At 43.2% G+C, this 23,395-nt stretch overlaps 1 protein-coding gene across 1 annotated transcript in view; it reads right to left on the bottom strand.

Moving 5' to 3' along the window:
* ccdc88b (coiled-coil domain containing 88B) overlaps positions 1-23,395 on the bottom strand; it is an 86,076-nt gene that overhangs the window by 22,966 nt on the left and 39,715 nt on the right. The window contains exons 21-23 of the mRNA XM_063190616.1: positions 22,921-23,082; positions 4,847-5,124; positions 800-943 (exon numbers count right to left, since the gene is read on the bottom strand). Of these exons, the coding sequence (XP_063046686.1) occupies positions 800-943; positions 4,847-5,124; positions 22,921-23,082 (584 nt within the window). The remainder of the gene's footprint in view (positions 1-799; positions 944-4,846; positions 5,125-22,920; positions 23,083-23,395) is intronic.

Here is a 23,395-nt window from a genome sequence, read left to right as displayed (position 1 = left end):
AGGCAGCAAGGCAACAAGTCACTAGCTTCTTACCTACCTTAACAGTTAGGTGAATATATGCATGTACATTTACTGTGTGTTAACACATTGTTTTCCTACTTTCACTGCATATTGTCAATAAATGTAATACTTTCACTTGCTAAGTCAGTTTCTTGATACAACACTTGTTCTTCTACTTCAGTTCAGTACATTACACATCTGTGATGTTGTCACTATACACCTACAACATATTATCCATGAAGTGCCTCTACTGTGCTCTATTATTTTGAACACCACCAGGCTTTCATTGAAGTGCCATTGGCCATATGGAGTCTCTCTTTGTGCTACCATCATACAGTAGATGGTAGGCTGGATGAAGGATTGATAGGATACAAGAAGAAAACAAGAGTAAGTGCAATGAAAAAGGAGAAAATAGCAGAGGGCGACTTTGACTGTTATGACTTTGACCTTGCATGCACCATCCACTACATCAGTGTTGTTGTGACCTGTTCATAACCTGATGATCTCTCTCTATCTCTCTCTCTCTCTCTCTCTCTCTCTCTGGCCATTCTACTGAAACATTATCAGTACATAGTTTTTCCAGTTCCTTGTCTTTCTTTATGTCTGTCTTTTGCTCTCTCTCCCTTTCTCTCTCTCTCTCTCTCTCGCGCTCTGTCACGCACACACACACACACACACACACACACACACACACACACACACACACACACACACACACACACACACACACACACACACACACACACACACACACACACACACACACACTCCCACCCTGGCGCCTCCCTCCCCTCCTGACCTGTCATTGTCGGTGCGTAGTCTCTCCAGCTCGCACTCCTTCTCCATCTGTTCCTGGGCGCTCCTCTGCATCTGCTCCCGCTCCCGCTGCACCTCCTCCTCCCCGCGCTCCAGATGCCTCTTGCGCTCCAACAGCTCCTGGTGACTAAGAGGAGACACAGGATGTGGAGGCATCATGTTATGTTTTTAAATTACACTGAAAGTGGAAGTCGCCAACTTGTTTTAGTCATGTTATCTTGAACTGTCATGGGATTCTGAAAATAGTACATGAAATAGCTCATTATTGAAAAAAAGCCTGTAGTCTAGTTTACAAAATTTCAGTTCTCCCTGGGTGCCCTAATCAAACAGGGTACGGGGTTTAGGTAGATGCCCAATCACAGTATACGTGAATGACTTCGCTGGCATTTTGGAGGACATTGAGGCAGGGACAGGATGTTGAATGAAAATTTGGAATAGCATGCAAATGGAGACTACATATTTAGCAGTTTTCAACATTCGATGTTCCGATAATTCATGTCCAACTTCCAAAGCATGTATGTATTTGTACACAGTGCTTGGTTTATTGTTGTACATGTACTGTATATTGTTTTACAACTACTGGTGGCTGTGAAGAGACCAAAAAGTAGAGAAGGTGTATCCTCACATGAGAACTCGTCACCTCTTTTATTTTACTTCACCTCACACAGATGTCTGAGTAAAAGAACCAAACAGAGAAAATGAGTCTCATCAAGCAAAAAAACCATGTCGCAGTATGTTTTTACATTTCAATTATCACATATGCGTTTGTACAGAATGATATTTAGAGATGTTTTTGTACAGATGTTTAACAGCTCCCCTGGTGTCAGTCCAGAGCCCAGAACACGTCTCATTGCACGAAAACTCTTAGCAGACACTTTGGATAAAAGACTAGAGCAGAGACGAGGTGTTTCATCACAAAATACCATAGCCACTTTCACATCACACTATACACTGTATTTGCTTGACAATACACTTAGTGTAGCAGGCACTTATGGATCAAAGACCAAAGTACTGTAAGTAGCAGGTCTTGTCACACAAACACCACTTTTACCTTTTTAAACCCACTTTTATATACATTTATACATTTCATCTAGAGTGACATGCAATTATTAAGCAATTAAGTACAACGGAACCCACGTACCTCACTTATTTACCACTTAGCCTTTTTAATTGACATGTGGAGGGAAAAAATGCATATGTTCAAAGCTTATTACATTACATTATTACATTACATTGCATTTGGCAGACGCTTTATAACCAAAGCGACTTTGAAAAGAGAACATAATCAAGCCAACATCACAAGCAAATACAAAGTGCACAGGAAATATACAGAACAACAAGTGCAGTTGCAAAGGGGGGTTAGTTTTTTTGTTTTTGTTTTTTTGTTTTTGTTTTTTAAATTAATAAAGAGTACACACACAGCACACTCACAAACACATACACACACACACACACACACACACACACACACACACACACACACACACACACACACACACACACACACACACACACACACACACACACACACACACACACACACACACACACACGCACACACACACACACACTCAAAGTGAACTAAGCTAAACTAACTAAACATCATGTCAAGAGTCTGCCCTGGGGTTAGGCCAGCTCAAGCATTAGTTTAGTAGCTCCTCTCGAAAGAGGAAGGTCTTTACTTGTTTCTTGAAGGCTGCAAGAGATGTGCTTAGTCTTGCTGCCTCTGGTAGACCGTTCCACCACTTGGGTACAACAACGGAGAACAGTCTTGACTAGGAGTATCTAGAGCGACTGGATGGCAGAGCCAGACGACTTGTGCTGGATAAGCGCAGTTCTCTTCCAGTAACATAAGGCGTTAGTAGGTCCTTCAGATAAGTTGGGGCCGTTCCTGCGATGGTTTTGTAGGCAAGGGTCAAAGCCTTGTGCTAGATCTGGGCGGCAATCGGTAGCCAGTGCAACTCAATAAACAGAGGAGTAACATGGGTTCTTTTGGGTTGATTGAATATCAAGCGTGCCGCCGCATTCTGCATCATCTGGAGAGCTTATATAATCATATTATAGTGCTGTATATCTGTACCGCAATGTTTACCAATCTTTTTTGTGTTTGATATCCCCTAAGCTTTTTTTGTCATAAGATGAGTACCCCTTAACTCATGCTCAATCTCTTCCTCTGTCCAAATACAACTATGCTCCATTTATTTGTTATTATATTTTTTCCCATGTACCCCCTACAATGTGTCTGCGTAACCCTTGTTATATGCGCACCCCTGGTTGGGAAACAGCAGTGGCCCCTAGGCTACAGGTTGTTGTAGGCACACACGGAAGGAAAAATCTGTGACAAAAGTATAACATGTCTGCTAAACACGGAGAGGCATTTTAATAAGATTTAAAACTGTGCCTGACACGGCAGACTCCATTTTCTAGACCGTATCTTGTCACATTTCTCATTTCTGAAATAATTTTTTCCCCTTTTGGCCAATTGGGGGCCCCCTGGCAGGTTGGAGCCCCTAGGCTGCAGCCTTATCTTCTAGCTTGTGCACTAATCCGGCCCTGTCAGTACAGTATACTTTTCATCTTTCCTGGTTTAGGTTTTATATAAAATGCTGTACATCCACTCATTATTATTTCGACCGACCTATAAAGTATTCCTGTCTGCTCTATTTTTGTTCTCATCTGTTCTTACCTCTTGTGCATCCACTTACTGTTCCAAATGACACCTCATTATGCCCCCTCATCATTATGCTGTGTAGCGCCTCAATGAGGACTTCTAGTTCTACTTCTATCTTCGTCTATCCGTCTTTCCCATGGCGCATCTTGCCTCCTGCCATTCAGAAGAGTTCTGTCTATTTATTGCTTGTGTGGTTTGAAAAAGAAGGTGAGAAGTAGCTGCTTGTTGCACACTTGATGAGGATATTTTCGCAATTATGCACCAACTAGACTAGCCATTCTTCTAGGCAAGAAGCAAATGCACCCTTAGTGTTGAGAGATGTATTTGCACAAATAAAAGCAAAGTATGTGAATCCAGTCCACTTGTCTAACATTGTTCCACAACCCATGAAGTAGCCGTATGCCTTCCTTTTTGAGAGTTGTCTTTTCACAAACAAAAACCTCACCCACTCACCCACCCACAGTTGTGACACCTTATCTGCCATCCTGTTCCTTGAAATACTAATAATGTGTCCTCCACTGCCCGCCCACTGACAGTTGTTTCTTTCTGTGGATTTCACTTTCTTGAAACACTTCAATATTGTCCTCTACATGTACATCTCAACCAGTTGCTGTATCCTCCCTGACTTCCAGTTACTTGAACTGGGCATTTCCGCTGTGGCTGTTGCTCTGCTACTTGGCAATGCACACCAACAGTATAACATTTACTTGTCTGATATAGTGCTTGTGGTATTGTCCTTCGGCAAAGAAAAGCAAAATACAAAAACCTCATCCGGTAGTGTGAGATTGCTGTCCATATCCCATCCTACCCATCCACAGCTGTTGAATATCCTGGGCCTGTAATCTGGGCCTCTTAAACACGTCTGCTGTTCTTTCATTGACATGAAGTTAATGTATGGTATTGAGATATGTCTCTCTATGTCTCTATGTACAAGAACATGGTCCACTAGTCTTTATTCACCCCATACTACACAGCCAGTTGTTCTATCTTACCTGTCATCTACTGGTAGTTCCTTGAACTAAGCCTCCTGTGCTCAGCTACTGCTCTTCAATTGGCATGAAGTATACACAGTACTGAGCCAAACTACCATATCATACATCGTTTTGTATTGTATCATATTGTAAGTTACCTGCTGTATCATATATCGTTTTGCATTATATCATATCATATCTTACCTGGCGTATCATATATCGTTTTATATTGCGTCATATTGTATCTTACCTTGCGTATCATATATCGTTTTGTATTGTATCATATCATATCTTACCTGGCGCATCATATATAGTTTTATATTGTGTCATATTGTATCTTACCTTGCGTATCATATATTGTTTTATATTGTATCACATCGTATCTCACCTGGCTTCCAGCTCCTTGAACTGGGCCTCTTGTGCCCGGCTGCTGCTTTTTAGTTGGCTGTGCTTGGCCATGAGTTCCTCCAGCTCCACCTCCTGCCTCTGCTGCAGGGCCATCAATCTCTCGTGGTCCCGCCTCAACGCCTCTGCTCGCAGGGTAAGCTCCGCCCTCTCCTTCACCCACACCTTTGACTCCGCCTCCAGAGCGGCGCAGCGGGCCTCGCTCTCACCACAGCGGGCCTGCACCGAGGCATGCTGGGTACTTAGGGTCGCCTGGTCCACCTGAACATTTCACAGGAGAAGGCAACAGGTGGTCAACAATGGTAGCTACAAGTGCCATCACCTCTGCCACTTCTACAATCACCAGCAGAGACCATCGATTTTTGAGAGGAATATTTTACATTCCGAAAAAGACACAGAAAGTGTTGCTGTAGCCTCTTAACTTACGCCGTTCCACCAGTGAAACACTGTGATAGTCACTGAAAAAAACGTTAGTACTAAACCATACTACAGCACTATGACAGTGTACAGGGGCTTTACTAATAAATTACGGATTGGCCATTGCCATTCTGGTAAAAGCTAATTTATAGCAGGGGCCGTGTCTTACTAGGTAAATGTCTTTATGTGGTGTTGAATACCAGTTTGTATGTGGACATGAAACTTTCCTCCAATGCAGTCACTTGAAGTGTTGGCTTCACACCTGTTGGCGTTGAGGGCCAGCATATGGAGTAACTGTTATGCAGTGCCCCTTGAAGTGCTATAGAAGCTGTGTTTTAGTCATTTCAAATTATTGCATACTGTATGTACTGTATGTGAGTATGTGAGTAAAGCCGGGCATACACTGTGCGATAGTTTCAGTCGTGGGTATTAAGCTCCTGCTCACACTGCACGAGGAAATTTTGCGATTTAAAAGTTAATATCTCACGACTCACGCCCTCACACTATATGAGCCGACGGGCAGAATGGTCCGACTGTGCGACACGACACACGTGTTTCCCGGGGCTGAAGAGGAGGGAACATGCGCACCTAAGGTGGAGATGAGGACGCGCTCAAGCGCAAATCGCATGGCCCTATTAATTTGTGCATGTGTAGTGTCAAATCGGGCCGTAGCATTGCTTTAACTGTGCGAGTTACTCACGAGGCGCGACCAGGATTTCAAACAGTTTTGATTTTCTTACGACCCTACGATTGCACGATCGTGAGGTGAAATCGCTTGTTGTTACCCCATGTACACTACACGATGCGAGACTCACGATTCACCTGCGATTGAGCAAGAAATCAGCCCGACTCCCAAAACGTCGTGCGAGTGACAAATCCCAGCAAAATCGGGGCAAAGGTCGCACAGTGTAAGCCCAGCTTTAGACTGTGTGACTTCCCTTTAGTGCTTTAGAGCAGTGTTTTTCAACCACTATCAGGGTTCCCACTCTTTTTCAAAAATCATTTTCCAGGACATTTCCAGGACTATTTTTGGATAATTCAGGACGGATATTTCATCCGTCGGACCCACAATTGGACATACACAGCGACACACAATGCATTTTAGAGACAATGTGACTTTAAGGTTGAAATGAGTTGTAATGAATGAGTACAGTGTGTTAGGGAAGAGGGTACGTCCAAAGACGTCATAAGAGCATAGTATGGCATGACCGCAAGGGGAGTCACTTTCTTCTTCTGCAGTTAATACTAAGGAGACTAGTGATAGGAGGGATTACATTAAACACTGACAACTGGATCTCCTCTCTTGACCAATTTTGCGAAGTTACAGAGTTCAGATTTTATCCATTATGGCGGTGCACCCACTGACCATGAGCACAGTGTCTTTAAGCAATGTCCTCGGACTACACCTAACCCAATGCATTTTCCATTGAGTGATACTTCTTATCCAATGTACGTTATTTGCTTAGTACTGGCGGCAAGGTAAAATGCAAAGCCACTACCGCCAGGGCCGGAGTGTGGAACAGGTCATAGGACATAGTGAATTTGTGTCATCTGTAATTAAGGCTGAATGACAGCTGTCATTTAACCACAAACTGAACATTGACGACAGGACATCCTATTTTGACTGGGCCGGAACTAGCAGCAGCTCCTCGCACCCACAATGCAATTCAAATTGTGGAGTTTCCAGTGTCACAATTTTTAGCGATCATGGCCTTGCATCCACTGCGCATGGTGTCCCCGGGCTACGCCCCCGTACTACACCGTGGCCAATGCAATTTCCTGCGAATAAGCGTTCTTATCCATTCTATGTTCTTTGCCCAAAGGTATTGACCTGGGTTGTGGTTGAAGATCACCAGCTGTCCCGCTAGTAGGAATCTGCTGGAGCATGGCGACCACACCCCTATGTCAAATTTCGCAAGCCCAGCACGTGCAGCCTCTGTTCAACTGAAATACTTTCTGATCTACAAAACGTTTATTCGGAATTAAATGAAAGTGCAATGTAAACTCACATTAATGTCACATTATCTCAGAAATTAATACCTTAATAGTCTCTCTCTTATCGCAAAAATTAGTGTACTTGGATTTAAATGCATTCTCCACAAGACTTGACTTTGACTTTCTTGCTCACCAACCATTGTGGCCAGTGGTTTGTGTCTTTCTGCAAGCCAGTTTTGTTGCCAGGTTCGGAATATTCTTGCATACAAACAATTAATGCGACTACTGTGATTTGTCACACCAAATATCAAACTAGCTTTCAAAGTGGCTAGTGAGACTGAAAGCTCTGATCTCCAAAAAAGATAGCAGTACAATTTTTTGTAAGGAAGTGCTAGCACTGCCTATTTGTAGGCCTATTATGACCGTAAGCAGGTTTTCGAGAGATATATAACGCCATGGTATCAGCTAGTGACTTTTCAGCAAGCCAACTAGCGACTTCTAGCGACTTTTGGCAACACTGAGTCAAAGAATATGACTGTGTATAAGTGCAATCAAAGATGGCAACCTGACCAAACTGTGTGTGTGTGGACAATAATGTATTCAATAGGTGGATATAAATTGAATCGTCATGTCTAAACTCGGAGAAGAGTAAAAATTATATCACAAACAAAATCGGGAAAAAGTTTAAGGGGAAAAAATCCAGGACAAATATTTTTTTTCCAGGACATTTGGTGAATTTCCAGGACTTTCAAGGACTTGAAAACACATCTCTAAATTTCCAGGTTTTCCAGGTTTTCCAGGACGTGTGGGAACCCTGACTATGTCGGGGAACACTAGTGTGCCGTGAGAGATCACCTGGTGTGCTGTGGAAAATTATAGCATACCATTGCCTATAACATTGTTATAGGCAATAGAGTTCTATTTAGGGGCCAAGCAGCGAAGCTGGCGAAGGCCCCTATAGAGTTAGTAGGTTTTCTTCATTAGGGGCCAAGCAGCGAAGCTGGCGAAGGCCCCTATAGAGTTAGTAGGTTTTCTTCATTATTATTATTTAGGCACCATTCTTATCCCTCTGCAAGTCTATGGCAGCCCATTGAACCGTACGTAGGAAAATGCTGTAAATCGGCACACACATTCGGGCCTGGTTCAGCATTACCCACAGCAATTTATAGATCCCCAGCCCTAACGCTCTAGCGCCACCAACAGGTCAAAGTCACAGGTACATTTCTGCTTGTAACTTTTGAACCGCTGGGCCAATTTTCATAAACTTGGTATCCATGGAATCCTTGAGCCAAGACGAATCCAACGCACTCTATGACGTCATTTTCCGCCAGGATAGTTTTCCCGCCATTTTGGATTTTGTGAAATTCAATAAAAATGCTATTTTTTCCGCAATTTTTGACCAATTCGCCCGAAACTTGGTATATAGTATCTCTAGACTGAGCTACACATGGGGTCTCAAGGAATAATAGATATCTTTTATAGTTTTGCCGTGACAGCCAATCAAAATTGTCGTAAAAGTGGTGAAACAGGAAGTGAGGTCATATCTCAGCAACTGTTTGTTGAATTAGGTTGGGATTGTGTACACACATAGTAATCCATCCCATGACCTACCACAAAAAAAATCAGAACCCCAGCTCAAACTCTGTAGCGCCACCAGCAGGTCAAAATTTTAGTTACATTTTTGACTGTAGCTTTTAAACCATATGCACGATGTAAAATATATTATTATCACTAGAATCCTTGGGCCAAGCCGAATTCAACGCACTATATGAAGTTCTGTCAACGCAGAAGGGAAATTCCGCCATTTTGAATTTTGTAAAATTCACTGTAAGTCTATGGTAGCCCATAGAACCATACATAGAAAAATGCTGTAATTTGGCACACATATTTGAGGCATCATCAACATTACCCACAGCGAGTTATAGGTCCCCAGCCCCAATACTCTAGCGCCACCAGCAGGTGAAAGTCGCAGGTACATTTCTGCTTGTAAGTTTTGAACCGCTGGATCAATTTTCATAAACCTGGAATCCATGGAATCCTTGGGCCAAGACGAATCCAACGCACCCTATGACGTCATTTTCTGCCTGGAAAGTTTTCCCGCCATTTTGAATTTTGTAAAATTCAATAAAAATGCTATTTTTCCCGCAATTTTTGACCATTTCGCCCGAAATTCGGTATAATGTATCTCTGTACTGAGATTTGTATGGGGTCTCAAGAAATATTCGATATCTTTTATCGTTTAGCCGTGACAGCCAATCAAAATTGTTGTAAAAGTGGCAAAACAGGAAGTGAGGTCATATCTCAGCAACCCTTTGTCGGTTTCGGCTAGGATTTGTTACACACATAGATGTCCATCTTGTTACCTACTGAAAAAAAAAGCAGACCCCCAGCTCAAACTCTGTAGCGCCACCAACAGGTCAAAATTTTAGATACATTTTTGCCTGTAGCTTTTAAACCATGTGCACAATGTAAAATATATTATCATCACTAGAATCCTTGGGCCAAGCCGAATCCAACGCACTATATAACGTTATGTAAACACAGAAGGGAAATTCCGCCATTTTGAATTTTGTAAAATTCAATAAATTGCTACTTGTCACACAATTTTTGTCAGAATGACCAGCAAAAAGGTACACATCATCTTCAGACTGATAGGTATTAGGGTATCCAAAGAATTTTTGATACCTCTTATCGTTTGGAGGTGACAGCCAATCAAAATTGTCGTAAAAGTGGCAAAACAGGAAGTGAGGTCATATCTCAGCAACCGTTTGTCAGATTCTTTTAGCTATTTTTTGCACACATACTAGTCAATCCCATGACCTCCCACAAAAACAATCCAGATTCCCAGCTCAAACTCTCTAGCGCCACCAACAGGTAACAGGAAGTGAGCTTTATTTGTCAGCCCTTTAAGGGATTCAAAATAAACTTGGTTCATGTGAGCACACTCCCCTCCAAGGAATGCACACCAACATTGGCGAGATTTGGGCCAAAGGGGGCGCTGCAGTTCCTTCTGTTGCCGTGGCGACTTTGGCAAGTTTACTGCTTGGCCCCGCATTGCTGCTTGCAGCTATATTTAGGGGCCAAGCAGCGAAGCTGGCGAAGGCCCCTATAGTGTTAACTGGTATTCTTATTAGGGGCCAAGCAGCGAAGCTGGCGAAGGCCCCTATAGTGTTAGCTGGTATTCTTACGATTATTATTATGTCACCATAATTCTCCTTAGCAAGTCAATGGCAGCCCATAGAACCGTAGGTAGGAAAATGCTGTAAATTGGCACACACATTAGGGACAGTCTCAGCATTACCCACAGCGATTTATAGGTCCCCAGTCCCAACGCTCTAGCGCCACCAGCAGGTCAAAGTTGCAGGTACATTTCTGCTTGTAACTTTTGAACCGCTGGGCCGATTTTCATAAACTTGATATCCCTGGAATCCTTGAGTCAAGACGAATCCAACGCACCCTATGACGTCATTTTCCGCCAGGATAGTTTTCCCGCCATTTTGAATTTTGTAAAATTCAATAAAAATGCTATTTTTTCGGCAATTTTTGACCAATTCACCCGAAATTCGGTATATAGTATCTCTGGACTGAGCTACACATGGGGTCTTCAGGAATATTGGATATCTTTTATCGTTTAGCCGTGAGAGCCAAACAAAATTGTCGTAAACGTGGCGAAACAGGAAGTGAGGTCATATCTCAGCAACCGTTTGTCGAATTGGGCAGGGATTTTGTACACACATAGTAGTCCATCCCATGACCTACCACAATAAAAATCAGAACCCCAGCTCAAACTCTGTAGCGCCACCAGCAGGTCAAAATTTAAGCTACATTTTTGCCTGTAGCTTTTAAACCATATGCACGATGTAAAATATATAATTATCACTAGAATCCTTGGGCCAAGCCGAATTCAACGCACTGTATGAAGTTATGTCAACGCAGAAGGGAAATTCCGCCATTTTGAATTTTGTAAAATTCACTGTAAGTCTATGGTAGCCCATAGAACCATACATAGAAAAATGCTGTAAATTGGCACACATATTTGAGGCAGCATCAACATTACCCACAGCGAGTTATAGGTCCCCAGCCCCAATACTCTAGCGCCACCAGCAGGTGAAAGTCGCAGGTGCATTTCTGCTTGTAACTTTTGAACCGCTGGGCCAATTTTCATAAACCTGGTATCCCTGGAATCCTTGGGCCAAGACGAATCCAATGCACCCTATGACGTCATTTTCTACCTGGATAATTTTTCCGCCATTTTGAATTTTGTAAAAATTCAATAAAAATGCTATTTTTCCCGCAATTTTTGATCATTTCGCCCGAAACTCGGTATATTGTATCTCTGTACTGAGGTTTGTATGGGGTCTCAAGGAATATTAGATATCTCTAATCGTTTAGCCGTGACAGCCAATCAAAATTGTCGTAAAAGTGGCAAAACAGGAAGTGAGGTCATATCTCAGCAACCGTTTGTCGAATTAGGCTAGGATTTTTTACACACATAGTAGTCCATGCTATGACCTACCACAAAGAAAATTATACCCCCAGCTAAAACTCTGTAGCGCCACCAACAGGTCAAATTTTTAGCTACATTTTTGCCTGTAGCTTTTACACCGTATGCCTAATTTTGAAAATAATACTATCACTAGAATCCTTGGGCCAAGCCGAATCCAACGCACTATATGACTTCATGTCAACTGGAAGAAAAAAGTCCGCCATTTTCAATTTTGTGAAATTCAATAAAAATTCTACTTGTCCCACAATTTTGGTCAGAATGCCTTACAAAAGGGCACACTTCATCTTGGCACTGATTTGCTTTGGGGTATTCAAAGAATTTTTGATACCTCTTATCGTTTGAGGGTGACAGCCAATCAAAATTGTTGTAAAAATGGTGAAACAGGAAGTGAGGTCATACCTCAGCAATCGTTTGTCAAATTCTGTTAGGATTTTTTGCAAACATACTAGTCCATCCCATGACCTCCCACAAAAAAATCCAGACCCCAAGCTCAAACTCTCTAGCGCCACCAACAGGTAACAGGAAGTGAGCTCATATCTCGGCAGCTCTTCAATGGATTCAAACTAAACTTGGTTCATGTGATCACACTCCCCTCCGAGGAATGCACACCAACATTGCCAACATTTTGGGCCAAAGGGGGCGCTGCAGCTCCTTTTGTTGCCGTGGCGACTTTGGCAACTTTACTGCTTGGCCCCGCATTGCTGCTTGCAGCTATATTTAGGGGCCAAGCAGCGAAGCTGCCTGGCACCTTAGAGTGTTTCTACGTTTTCTTATTATTATTATTATTCATGTTTCTTCTCCGACTGTAAGTCTATGGCAGCCCATAGAACCGTACTGTCGAAAATGCTGAAAATCGGCACACGCGTTAAGGACCGGCCCAGAAATATCCAGAGCAATTTTTAGGTCCCCAGCCCCAACCCTCTAGCGCCACCAGCAGGCCAAAGTTGCAGGTACATATCTGCTTGTAACTTTTGAACCGCTGGGCCAATTTTCAAAAACTTGGTATCCCTGGAATCCTTGGGCTGAGACGAATCCAACGCACCCTATGACGTCATTTTCCGCCTGGGTAGTTTTCCCGCCATTTTGAATTTTGTGAAAATCACTAAAAATGGGTGTCCTCCCTCAATTTTTGACATTTTTTTCTGAAACTGGGTATATAACATCTCTAGACTGAGCCTAACAAAACTTATGCCTTCAATTTTTTCTATCTTTTATCGTTTGGCCGTGACAGCCAATCAAAAACGGCCTAAAAGTCGCCAAACAGGAAGTGAAGTCATATCTTGGCAACCCATGGTCACAATCTTTTGCAAATTGTCACAGACATTCTTGTCCATGCCATGACCCACCAAAGCAAATTTCAGGTCACTAGCTCAAACTCTCTAGCACCACCAGCTGGTCAATTTTTTTGCTACGTTTCTGCCCGTAACTTTTGAACCGTATGCTCCATTTTAAATCTGGTGGTACCGTTGAAATCCTTGGGCCAAGACGAATCCAACGCATTCTATGACATCATCGTCAGCCAATCAAAAGCAGCCTAAACGTCGCCAAACAGAGAGTGAAGTCATATCTTGGGAACCCATAGTCACAATCTTCTGCAAATTGTCACAGTCTTTCTTGTCAGTGCCATGACCCACCCAAAAAAAATTCAGGTCGCTAGCTCAAACTCTCTAGCGCCACCAGCTGGTCAAAGTTTTAGCTACATTTCTGCCTGTAACTTTTGAACCGCATGATCAATTTTTATTCTGGTAGTACTGTTGAATTCCTTGGGCCAAGACAAATCCAACGCACCCTCTAACATCATATTCGCCACAATTGAATGCCCGCCATTTTGAATTTTGTGAAAATCAATAAAAACCCATCTCCTCCCTCAATTTTTGACGTTTTTTCTGAAAATTGGTATATAGCACCTCTGGACTGAGCCTCACAAAACTTATGCCCTCAATTGTTTATATCTTTTATCGTTTGGCCGTGACAGCCAATCAAAACCGGCCTGAAAGTCGCCAAACAGGAAGTGAAGTCATATCTTGGGAACCCATGCTCACAATCTTCTGCAAATTGTCACAGTTATTCTTATCCATCCCATAACCCACCATAAAAAAAATCAGGTCGCTGGCTCAAACTCTTTAGCGCCACCAGCAGGTCAAAGTTTTAGCTACATTTCTGTCTGTAACTTTTGAACCGCAAGCTCAATTTTTAATCTGGTAGTACTGTTATAATCCTTGGTCCAAGACGAATCCAACACACCCTCTGAGATCATATCCGCCACAATTGAATGCCCGCCATTTTGGATTTGGTGAAAATCAATAAAAGGCTCCTCATCCTTCAAATTTAGTCTGATTTTCACAAAACGTGATACACATGATATCTGGAGCACTCTGAAGAGATCCATAAAGGGGTTGTATTACATCTTTTACCGTTTGGCCGTAACAGCCAATCAAAATCCTCCACACAGACGCCAAACAGGAAGTGAGCTCATATCTCAGCAACCCATGGTCAGAATCTTTTGGGAATCGTCACACACATTCTTGGCTATCCCATGACTCCACACAAGAACTTTCAGGTTTCCAGCTCGCTCGCTAGCGCCACCAGCAGGTCACAAACAAATTTCGAGGTATATTTCTGCTTGTAAAAAATAACTGTGCATCTCTCTGACAGTCTGCCTGCTCAGCTCTTTCGGTTGCTATGGCGACTTTGGCGGACTGACTGCTTGGCCCCGCATTGCTGCTTGCAGCTATATTTAGGGGCCAAGCAGCGAAGCTGCCTGGCACCTTAGAGTGTTTCTACCGTTTCTTATTAGGGGCCAAGCAGCGAAGCTGGCGAAGGCCCCTAGTGTTTTAGTTCCCTCATTGACTCCAGTCAAAATTCTTCTCCCTCTGCAAGTCTATGGCAGCCCATAGAACCGTACATAGGAAAGTTATGAAAATTGATACACATATTCGAGACAGCATCAACATTACCCGCAGTGATTTATAGGTCCCCAGCCCCAACGCTCTAGCGCCACCAGCAGGTCAAAGTTGCAGGTACATTTCTGCTTGTAACTTTTGAACCGCTGGTCCAATTTTCAAAAACTTTGTATCCCTGGAATCCTTGGCCCAGGACAAATCCGAGAACTAGTGATGATATTGTACCCTGCGTGTATAGTTTTCCCGCAAATTAGAATTTTGTGAAATTCAATAAAAATGCTATTTTTCCCGCAATGTTTGACCAATTCGCCCGAAACTTGGTATATAGTATCTCTGGACTGAGCTACACATGGGGTCTCAAGGAATATTGGATATCTTTTATCGTTTAGCCGTGACAGCCAATCAAAATTGTCATAAAAGTGGCAATACAGGAAGTGAGGTCATATCTCAGCAACCGTTTGTCGAATTAGGCTGGGGTTTTTTACACACATAGTAGTCCATCCCATGACCTACCACAAAAAAATGCAGGCTCCTAGCTCATTCCCTCTAGCGCCACCAGCAGGTCAAAGTGTTTGCTCCATATCTGCCTGTAGCTTTCGAACCGTATGCCGGATTTTCTAAATATTGGGACACAGGTCATCTTCAGACTATGATGCATCCAGATAATGATTTTCATGGCGATTGACAAATTTTTCTGCTCACAGCAGCCATTCAAATTTGTGTTGTTCATGGAGGAACATTTTGGAATGTCTCATACCCCATCCTCTGGCCTGACGCGGGGTCACAGAAGGGTCAGTTAGTGACACACACTTAAGCATGTGTGTGTGCTTAGCACACATACACAGAGGGGACACACGCGCGGGGTGTCATGTTACGTGTGTGTGCTAACCCACAGACAGAGCAGCAAACACACACACACACACACACACACACACACACACACACACACACACACACACACACACACACACACACACACAAACACACACACACACACACACACACAGACACACACAGACACACACACACAGGGAGAAAGAAGCCCTGTGATAGACAATAGCAGTGTAGCAGTAGGTAGCAAGTAGCAGTACTGTCTCGGTTTGTCTGTCTGTCTGATTGTCTGTCTCTCTCTCTCTCCCTCTCTCTCTCTCTCTCTTCTCTCTCTCTCTCTCTCTCTCTCTCTCTCTAATTTTGTCAGTTCCTCCTATTGACTATGTATATATAAAAATGAATATTTCTGTGTTTACTGTAAAATAACCATTACATGTGGTTTGTAGCAGCCCACAACTGGGGGAAAAGCAGTATAGAAAGTAAACTTAAGTTTAAGTTTACAAGCATCATTTCTGTATACAAATAGTAAAAGCACAATTACATATGAGAAACACATTATTATTAATAAGAAGTCAATTGTGATCTCTCTCTCTCTCTCTCTCTCTCTCTCTCTCTCTCTCTCTCTCTCTCTCTCTCTCTCTCTCTCTCTCGCTCCCTCTCCCTCTCCCTCTCCCTCTCCCTCTCTGTAGAGAAAATGGTGTTTAGATAAGGGGCTTTGGTCAATCTGTAATGGTGGTAAGTTAATTTTCAGGTGGTAAGGAGAGGTTTACTCCCTTTTATGGTGAATTAATGGAAGGATCAACATGCATGTAATGTAAAGTACACTTATGGTTCACAATAAAGGACTGTTGAAGGTCTCTCTGTAGAGTAGAGTAACTTAACTTACAGTAACTTTATTAATCCAAAGAGGGAAATTAAGGTCAAACATATTTTTATAAATACTCATAAGGCCCACATGAACATTCCAAAACACATGGTATATACAACAGGCATTAACACAGGTTGAAGTTGAGAGAGAGAGAGAGAGAGAGAGAGAGAGAGAGAGAGAGAGAGAGAGAGAGAGAGAGAGAGAGAGAGAGAGAGAGAGAGAGAGAGAGAGAGAGAGAGAGAGAGAGAGAGACTATACTGCACTTTTACACTAGGTTACCTCCCTGAATCTTTGCGTTCTGCAGTCTAGACTGTGACGTAGTACTCCGGCTTGTGAGTTGAACTGTGGAATTCTGGCTACGTTCAAAAAGCACCTGAAATCACATTCATTCACTGAGGCATATGGTCCTTAACCACCCTGTCCCACAACTACGCTTCTACCCCCTCCTCTCTTCTCCCATCTATTCCCTAGCCCAGTGGTTCTCAAGCTTTTTGAACAAACGCCCCCTTAACCTTATCTTAAATCTCCCAACGCCGCCTTCACCTCACCATAAGCCTAACAACATCCCCTTTAACATTAAAAAATAAAATAAACTGATGGCCACCCAATTGCAAATAAAGCATTACCCCCTCTCAGCTGTATTCTTCTCAACAACTCCACAGGGCTTCCTAACACCCCCTGGGAGGATGTAGAGCCCCCGTTGAGAAACACAGTAATAGTATAGAAGTTAGATTGTAGATCACAAGGTTTCAATCCCACCCTTATCAATCCTTTTACCCCTCCATGGCGTCAGTGCTTATGAGCACTTCAATTGTTCAATTGAATTCAATTTCTTCTGAGTATCAGACCTCTTATCTGTTGATGTGCTGCGTATGAATTTTTGAGGGTGTTGAGATTTGTTAAGCTGACTCAATATAAACTGAGGGCAGCATTCTGCTATTTGTCATGTAATTAGAAAAGCAAATAGCTCAGTGTAATATAGTACAAAATAAAGGAAAGTGGTTATAGGTAAGTAGAATATGGACAGATAAGTAGAGTACGCAATTGGCTTAGGTACAATAGTTATGAATGCACAGGTAGGGCAATGGTAAGTAGAGTGGGGGCAAATTATCAATGTAATTTGTAATTTGTAGGCAGTCGTGGAGTAATGGTGAGGAAATGAATATCACAGAGTTGCAGATTCCATTCAACCAGTACCAATTCCTGCCTCTTCCCTCAATGGCTGCAGTGCCCTTGAGCAAGGCATCTCGTCACACAGGGACTGCAATGCCCTGCAATATAGGCAAGTTGTTTTGGATGAAAGTGTCAACTAGTGTAATGTAATTGGTCAGTTCTCTTGGCATGGCAAGTTAGGCTGATTAACTGCTTGGCCCCGCATTGCTGCTTGCAGCTATATTTATTATTATTATATAGGCACCTTTCTTCTCCTTAGCAAGTCTATGGCAGCCCATAGAACCGTAGGTAGGAAAATGCTGTAAATTGGCACACACATTAGGGACAGTCTCAGCATTACCCACAGTGATTTATAGGTCCCCAGTCCCAACACTCTAGCGCCACCAGCAGGTCAAAGTTGCAGGTACATTTCTGCTTGTAACTTTTGAACCGCTGGGCCAATTGTCATAAACTCGGTATCCCTGGAATCCTTGGGCCAAGACGAATTCAACGCACTCTATGACGTCATTTTCCGCCAGTATAATTTTCCCGCCATTTTGAATTTTGTAAAATTCAATAAAAATGCTATTTTTCCTGCAATTGTTGACCAATTCGCCCGAAACTTGGTATATAATATCTCTGGACTGAGCTACACATGGGGTCTCAAGGAATATTAGATATCTTTTATCGTTTTGCCGTGACAGCCAATCAAAATGGTCGTAAAAGTGGTGAAACAGGAAGTGAGGTCCTATCTCAGCAACCGTTCGTTGAATTAGGTTGGAATTTTGTACACACATAGTAGTCCATCCCATGACCTACTACAAAAAAAATCAGAACCCCATATCAAACTCTGTAGCGCCACCAGCAGGTCAACATTTTAGCTACATTTTTGCCTGTAGCTTTTAAACCATATGCACGATGTAAAATATATTATTATCACTAGAATCCTTGGGCCAAGTCGAATTCAACGCACTATATGAAGTTATGTCAACGCAGAAGGGAAATGCCGCCATTTTGAATTTTGTAAAATTCACTGTAAGTCTATGGTAGCCCATAGAACCATACATAGAAAAATGCTGTAAATTGGCACACATATTTGAGGCAGCATCAACTTTACCCACAGCGAGTTATAGGTCCCCAGCCCCAATACTTTAGCGCCACCAGCAGGTGAAAGTCGCAGGTACATTTCTGCTTGTAACTTTTGAATCGCTGGGCCAATTGTCATAAACCTGGTATCCCTGGAATCCTTGGGCCAAGACGAATCCAACGCACCCTATAACGTCATTTTCTGCCTTCATAGTTTTCCCGCCATCTTGAATTTTGTAAAATTCAATAAAAATGCTATTTTTTCCCCAATTTTTGACCAATTCGCCCGAAATTCGGTATATAGTATCTCTGGACTGAGCTACACATGGGGTCTCAAGGAATATTGGATATCTTTTATCGTTTAGCCGTGACAGTCAAACAAAATTGTCGTAAAAGTGGCGAAACAGGAAGTGAGGTCATATCTCAGCAACCGTTTGTCAGATTCTTTTAGCTATTTTTTGCACACACTAGTCAATCCCATGACCTCCCACTAAAAAAAAAGATTCCCAGCTCAAACTCTCTAGCCCCACCAACAGGTAACAGGAAGTGAGCTCATATCTCGGCAGCTCTTCAACGGATTCAAACTAAACTTGGTTTATGTGATCACACTCCCCTCCAAGGAATGCACACCAACATTGGCGAGATTTGGGCCAAAGGGGGCGCTGCAGTTCCTTCTGTTGCCGTGGCGAATTTAGCAAGTTTACTGCTTGGCCCCGCATTGCTGCTTGCAGCTATATTTATTATTATTATTCATGTTTCTCCATGGGAGTCTATGGCAGCCCATAGAACCGTCTGGTCGAAAATGCTGAAATTTGGCACACGCGCTCAGGACCATGTCAGCATTACCCACACCGATTTATAGGTCCCCAGCCTCAACCCTCTAGCGCCACCAGCAGGCCAAAGTTGCAGGTACATTTCTGCTTGTAACTTTTGAACCGCTGGGCCAATTTTCAAAAACTTGGTATCCCTGGAATCCTTGGGCTGAGACGAATCCAACGCACCCTATGACGTCATTTTCCGCCTGGATAGTTTTCCCGCCATTTTGAATTTTGTGAAAAATCACTAAAAACCCATCTCTTCCTCAATTTTTGACATTTTTTTCTGAAAATCGATATATAGCATCTCTGGACTGAGCCGCACAAAACTTATCCCTTGAATTTTTCATATCTTTTATCGTTTGGCCGTGACAGCCAATCAAAAACGGCCTAAAAGTCGCCAAACAGGAAGTGAAGTCATATCTTGGCAACCCATGGTCACAATCTTCTGCAAATTGTCACAGACATTCTTGTCCATGCCATGACCCACCAAAACGAATTTCAGGTCGCTAGCTCAAACTCTCTAGCGCCACCAGCTGGTCAATTTTTTTGCTACGTTTCTGCCCGTAACTTTTGAACCGTATGCTCCATTTTAAATCTGGTGGTACCGTTGAAATCCTTGGGCCAAGACGAATCCAACGCATCCTATGACATCATCGTCAGCCAATCAAAAACAGCCTAAACCTCGCCAAACAGGAAGTGAAGTCATATCTTGGGAACCCATTGTCACAATCTTCTACAAATTGTCACAGTCTTTCTTGTCAGTGCCATGACCCACCAAAAAAAAAATCAGGTCGCTAGCTCAAACTCTCTAGCGCCACCAGCTGGTCAAAGTTTTAGCTACATTTCTGCCTGTAACTTTTGAACCGCATGCTCAATTTTTATTCTGGTAGTACTGTTAAATTCCTCGGGCCAAGACGAATCCAACGCACCCTCTGACATCATATCCGCCACAATAGAGTGTCCGCCATTTTGGATTTGGTGAAAATCAATAAAAAGCTCCTCATCCTTCAAATTTAGTCTGATTTTCACAAAACTTGATACACATGATCTCTGGAGCACTGTGAAGAGTTCCCTAAAAGGGTTTTATTACATCTTTTACCGTTTGGCCGTAACAGCCAATCAAAATCCTCCACAGAGACGCCAAACAGGAAGTGAGCTCATATCTCAGCAACCCATGGTCGGAATCTTTTGGGAATCGTCACACACATTCTTGGCTATCCCATGACTCCCCACAAGAACTTTCAGGTCTCCAGCTCACTCGCTAGCGCCACCGGCAGGTCACACATCAAATTTCGAGGTATATTTCTGCTTGTAAAAAATAACTGTGCGTGTCTCTGACAGTCTGCCTGCTCGGCTCTTTCGGTTGCCATGGCGACTTAGGCGGACTTTCTGCTTGGCCCCGCATTGCTGCTTGCAGCTATATTTATTATTATTATTCTCTAGTCACCATTCTTCTCCCTCTGCAAGTCTATGGCAGCCCATAGAACCGTACGTAGGAAAATGCTGTAAATCGGCACACACAATAGGGACAGTCTCAGCATTACCCACAGTGATTCATAGGTCCCCAGTCCCAACGCTCTAGCGCCACCAGCAGGTCAAAGTTGCAGGTACATTTCTGCTTGTAACTTTTGAACCGCTTGGCCAATTTTCATAAACTTGGTATCCCTGGAATCCTTGAGTCAAGACGAATCCAACGCACCCTATGACGTCATTTTCCGCCAGGATAGTTTTCCCGCCATTTTGAATTTTGTAAAATTCAATAAAAATGTTAATTTTCCTGCAATTTTTGACCAATTCACCCGAAACTCGGTATATAGTATCTCTGGACTGAGGTACACATGGGGTCTTCAGGAATATTGGATATCTTTTATCGTTTAGCCGTGAGAGCCAATCAAAATTGTCGTAAACGTGGCGAAACAGGAAGTGAGGTCATATCTCAGCAACCGTTTGTCGAATCAGGCTGGGATTTTGTACACACATAGTAGTCCATCCCATGACCTACCACAAAAAAATCAGATCCCCAGCTCAAACTCTGTAGCGCCACCAGCAGGTCAAAATTTTAGCTACATTTTTGCCTGTAGCTTTTGAACCGTACTCCCAATTTTCAAAATATTGGTACACAGGTCATCTTCACACTATGCTGCACCCAGGTATGGATTTTCGTAACGATTGGAAAAACTATCAGTTCTCAGCAGCCATTCAAAATTGTGGAAAGAATGGAGGGATTTTTCTCATCTCTCTGTCCCCTTTGCCAACGGCACCTGCGCACGTTCACTGACACCATTCTCGGCAGGGGGTCTCTGGACACACCAGAGACGAGAGCTTTAGGTGTGTGCGTAGTCTGCTATTGCTCTAGTGTCAACCAAAGCCCCACTGCCCCAGCCCCTGCACATACCCCCCCACCCCCACCCCACACACACAGACAGAGGGAGAGGGAGAGGGAGAGGGAGAGGGAGGGGGAGAGGGAGAGAGAGGGAAGGAGGGAGGGAGAGAGAGAGAGAGAGAGAGAGAGAGAGAGAGAGAGAGAGAGCATTGTTGTTCTCTTGGTTCCTCTGTCTGTCTCACACACACACACACACACACACACACACACACACACACACACACACACACACACACACACACACACACACACACACACACACACACACACACACACACACACACACACACACACACACACACACACATACGTTACTTCTATGTACACCAATTCCTCAGACCAGTCTCTCAAAAGGCTGGCCAACATTACATTGCAGCCTATAGGATTCTTATGTTTAGGATTTCAAGGACATATCTATTTTCAGTAGGCTCCCGATTCTTTTCCATAATATTGTATGTCATATAAACAATTTTACTAAATAGAATGATCACAGAGGATTATAATTGCTGTCCAAAAAGCAAGCCTCTCAAGTATAGAAATGACTTGCTGATATTTTTTACACTAATTTGAGAGGGAATGGAAATGTGTTACTCTCAATATAAATCAAGGGCAGCACAGGCCCTGCCGTGGCCAACCGGTAGGGCACTCGTCTATCATGCGGCTGACCCGGGTTTGATTCCCAGCCAAGGTCCTTTGCCTACCCTCCCCGTCTCTCTCCCCATTTTCCCCTCCAAGGAATGCACCCCAACATTGGCGAGATTTGGGCCAAAGGGAGACTGCAGTTCCTTCTGTTGCCGTGGCGACTTTGGCAAGTTTACTGCTTGGCCCCGCATTGCTGCTTGCAGCTATATTTTCAGTTGACAGTTCAAATTGGTGGTGTGCCTTTGAATTCTGTTATTGAAAAAGGTGTGCTGTATCTTGGCTCAAAAAAGGTTGAAAACCACTGCTTTAGAGGACATATTTGAGAAGTCTGCTTCTAACCTGCAGTTTGGTGTTGAGGCCATGCAGCATGGATATGTGCAACAGAAATATGAAACTAACTAGCTGTGAAACCAGATAAACTTTTAGAGGCTGGTATCTGGCACATGGAGGTGTGTAATGGTAATGTGTGACTAACTAATTGTAATACCTGATAAAGTTTTTAAGGCTGGCCTCACCTGCAGTTTGGTGTTGAGGGTCTGCAGCTTGGCGCAGGCGTCCTGGAGGGAGATGGCGTGGCGCTGCAAGGTGTCCAGCTGGTCCCTCAGACCAGTGCACGAGGCCTGACACTGGGACAGCTGCGCCTGCAGGGCCTCCCGCTCCTTCTGGAGAGAGGCATTCTGAGATTGGGGAGGATAGGGTAGGGACGGGATTAGTGATGCAAAGTCAAACAGGACAACAGGATAACATTTATACTACTGGTTGACAGAGTTATATTTTACGCAGCAAATTGTGCTGTGTTACCAGAACATTGAGAAGAGAAGAGAAGAGAAGAGAAGAGAAGAGAAGAGAAGAGAAGAGAAGAGAAGAGAAGAGAAGAGAAGAGAAGAGAAGAGAAGAGAAGAGAAGAGAAGAGAAGAGAAGAGAAGAACCAACTACAAAAGTGTTAAATTCCATTTTTTCCCTAATAATTTCTTATTGTGTATGGTGCTG

This window comes from Engraulis encrasicolus, chromosome 23 (genome assembly GCF_034702125.1).
Source record: "Engraulis encrasicolus isolate BLACKSEA-1 chromosome 23, IST_EnEncr_1.0, whole genome shotgun sequence".
Taxonomy (NCBI): Eukaryota; Metazoa; Chordata; class Actinopteri; order Clupeiformes; family Engraulidae; genus Engraulis; species Engraulis encrasicolus.
The sequence above is the reverse complement of the archived record's forward strand: the minus strand, read 5'-3'. Positions and strand labels throughout refer to the sequence as shown.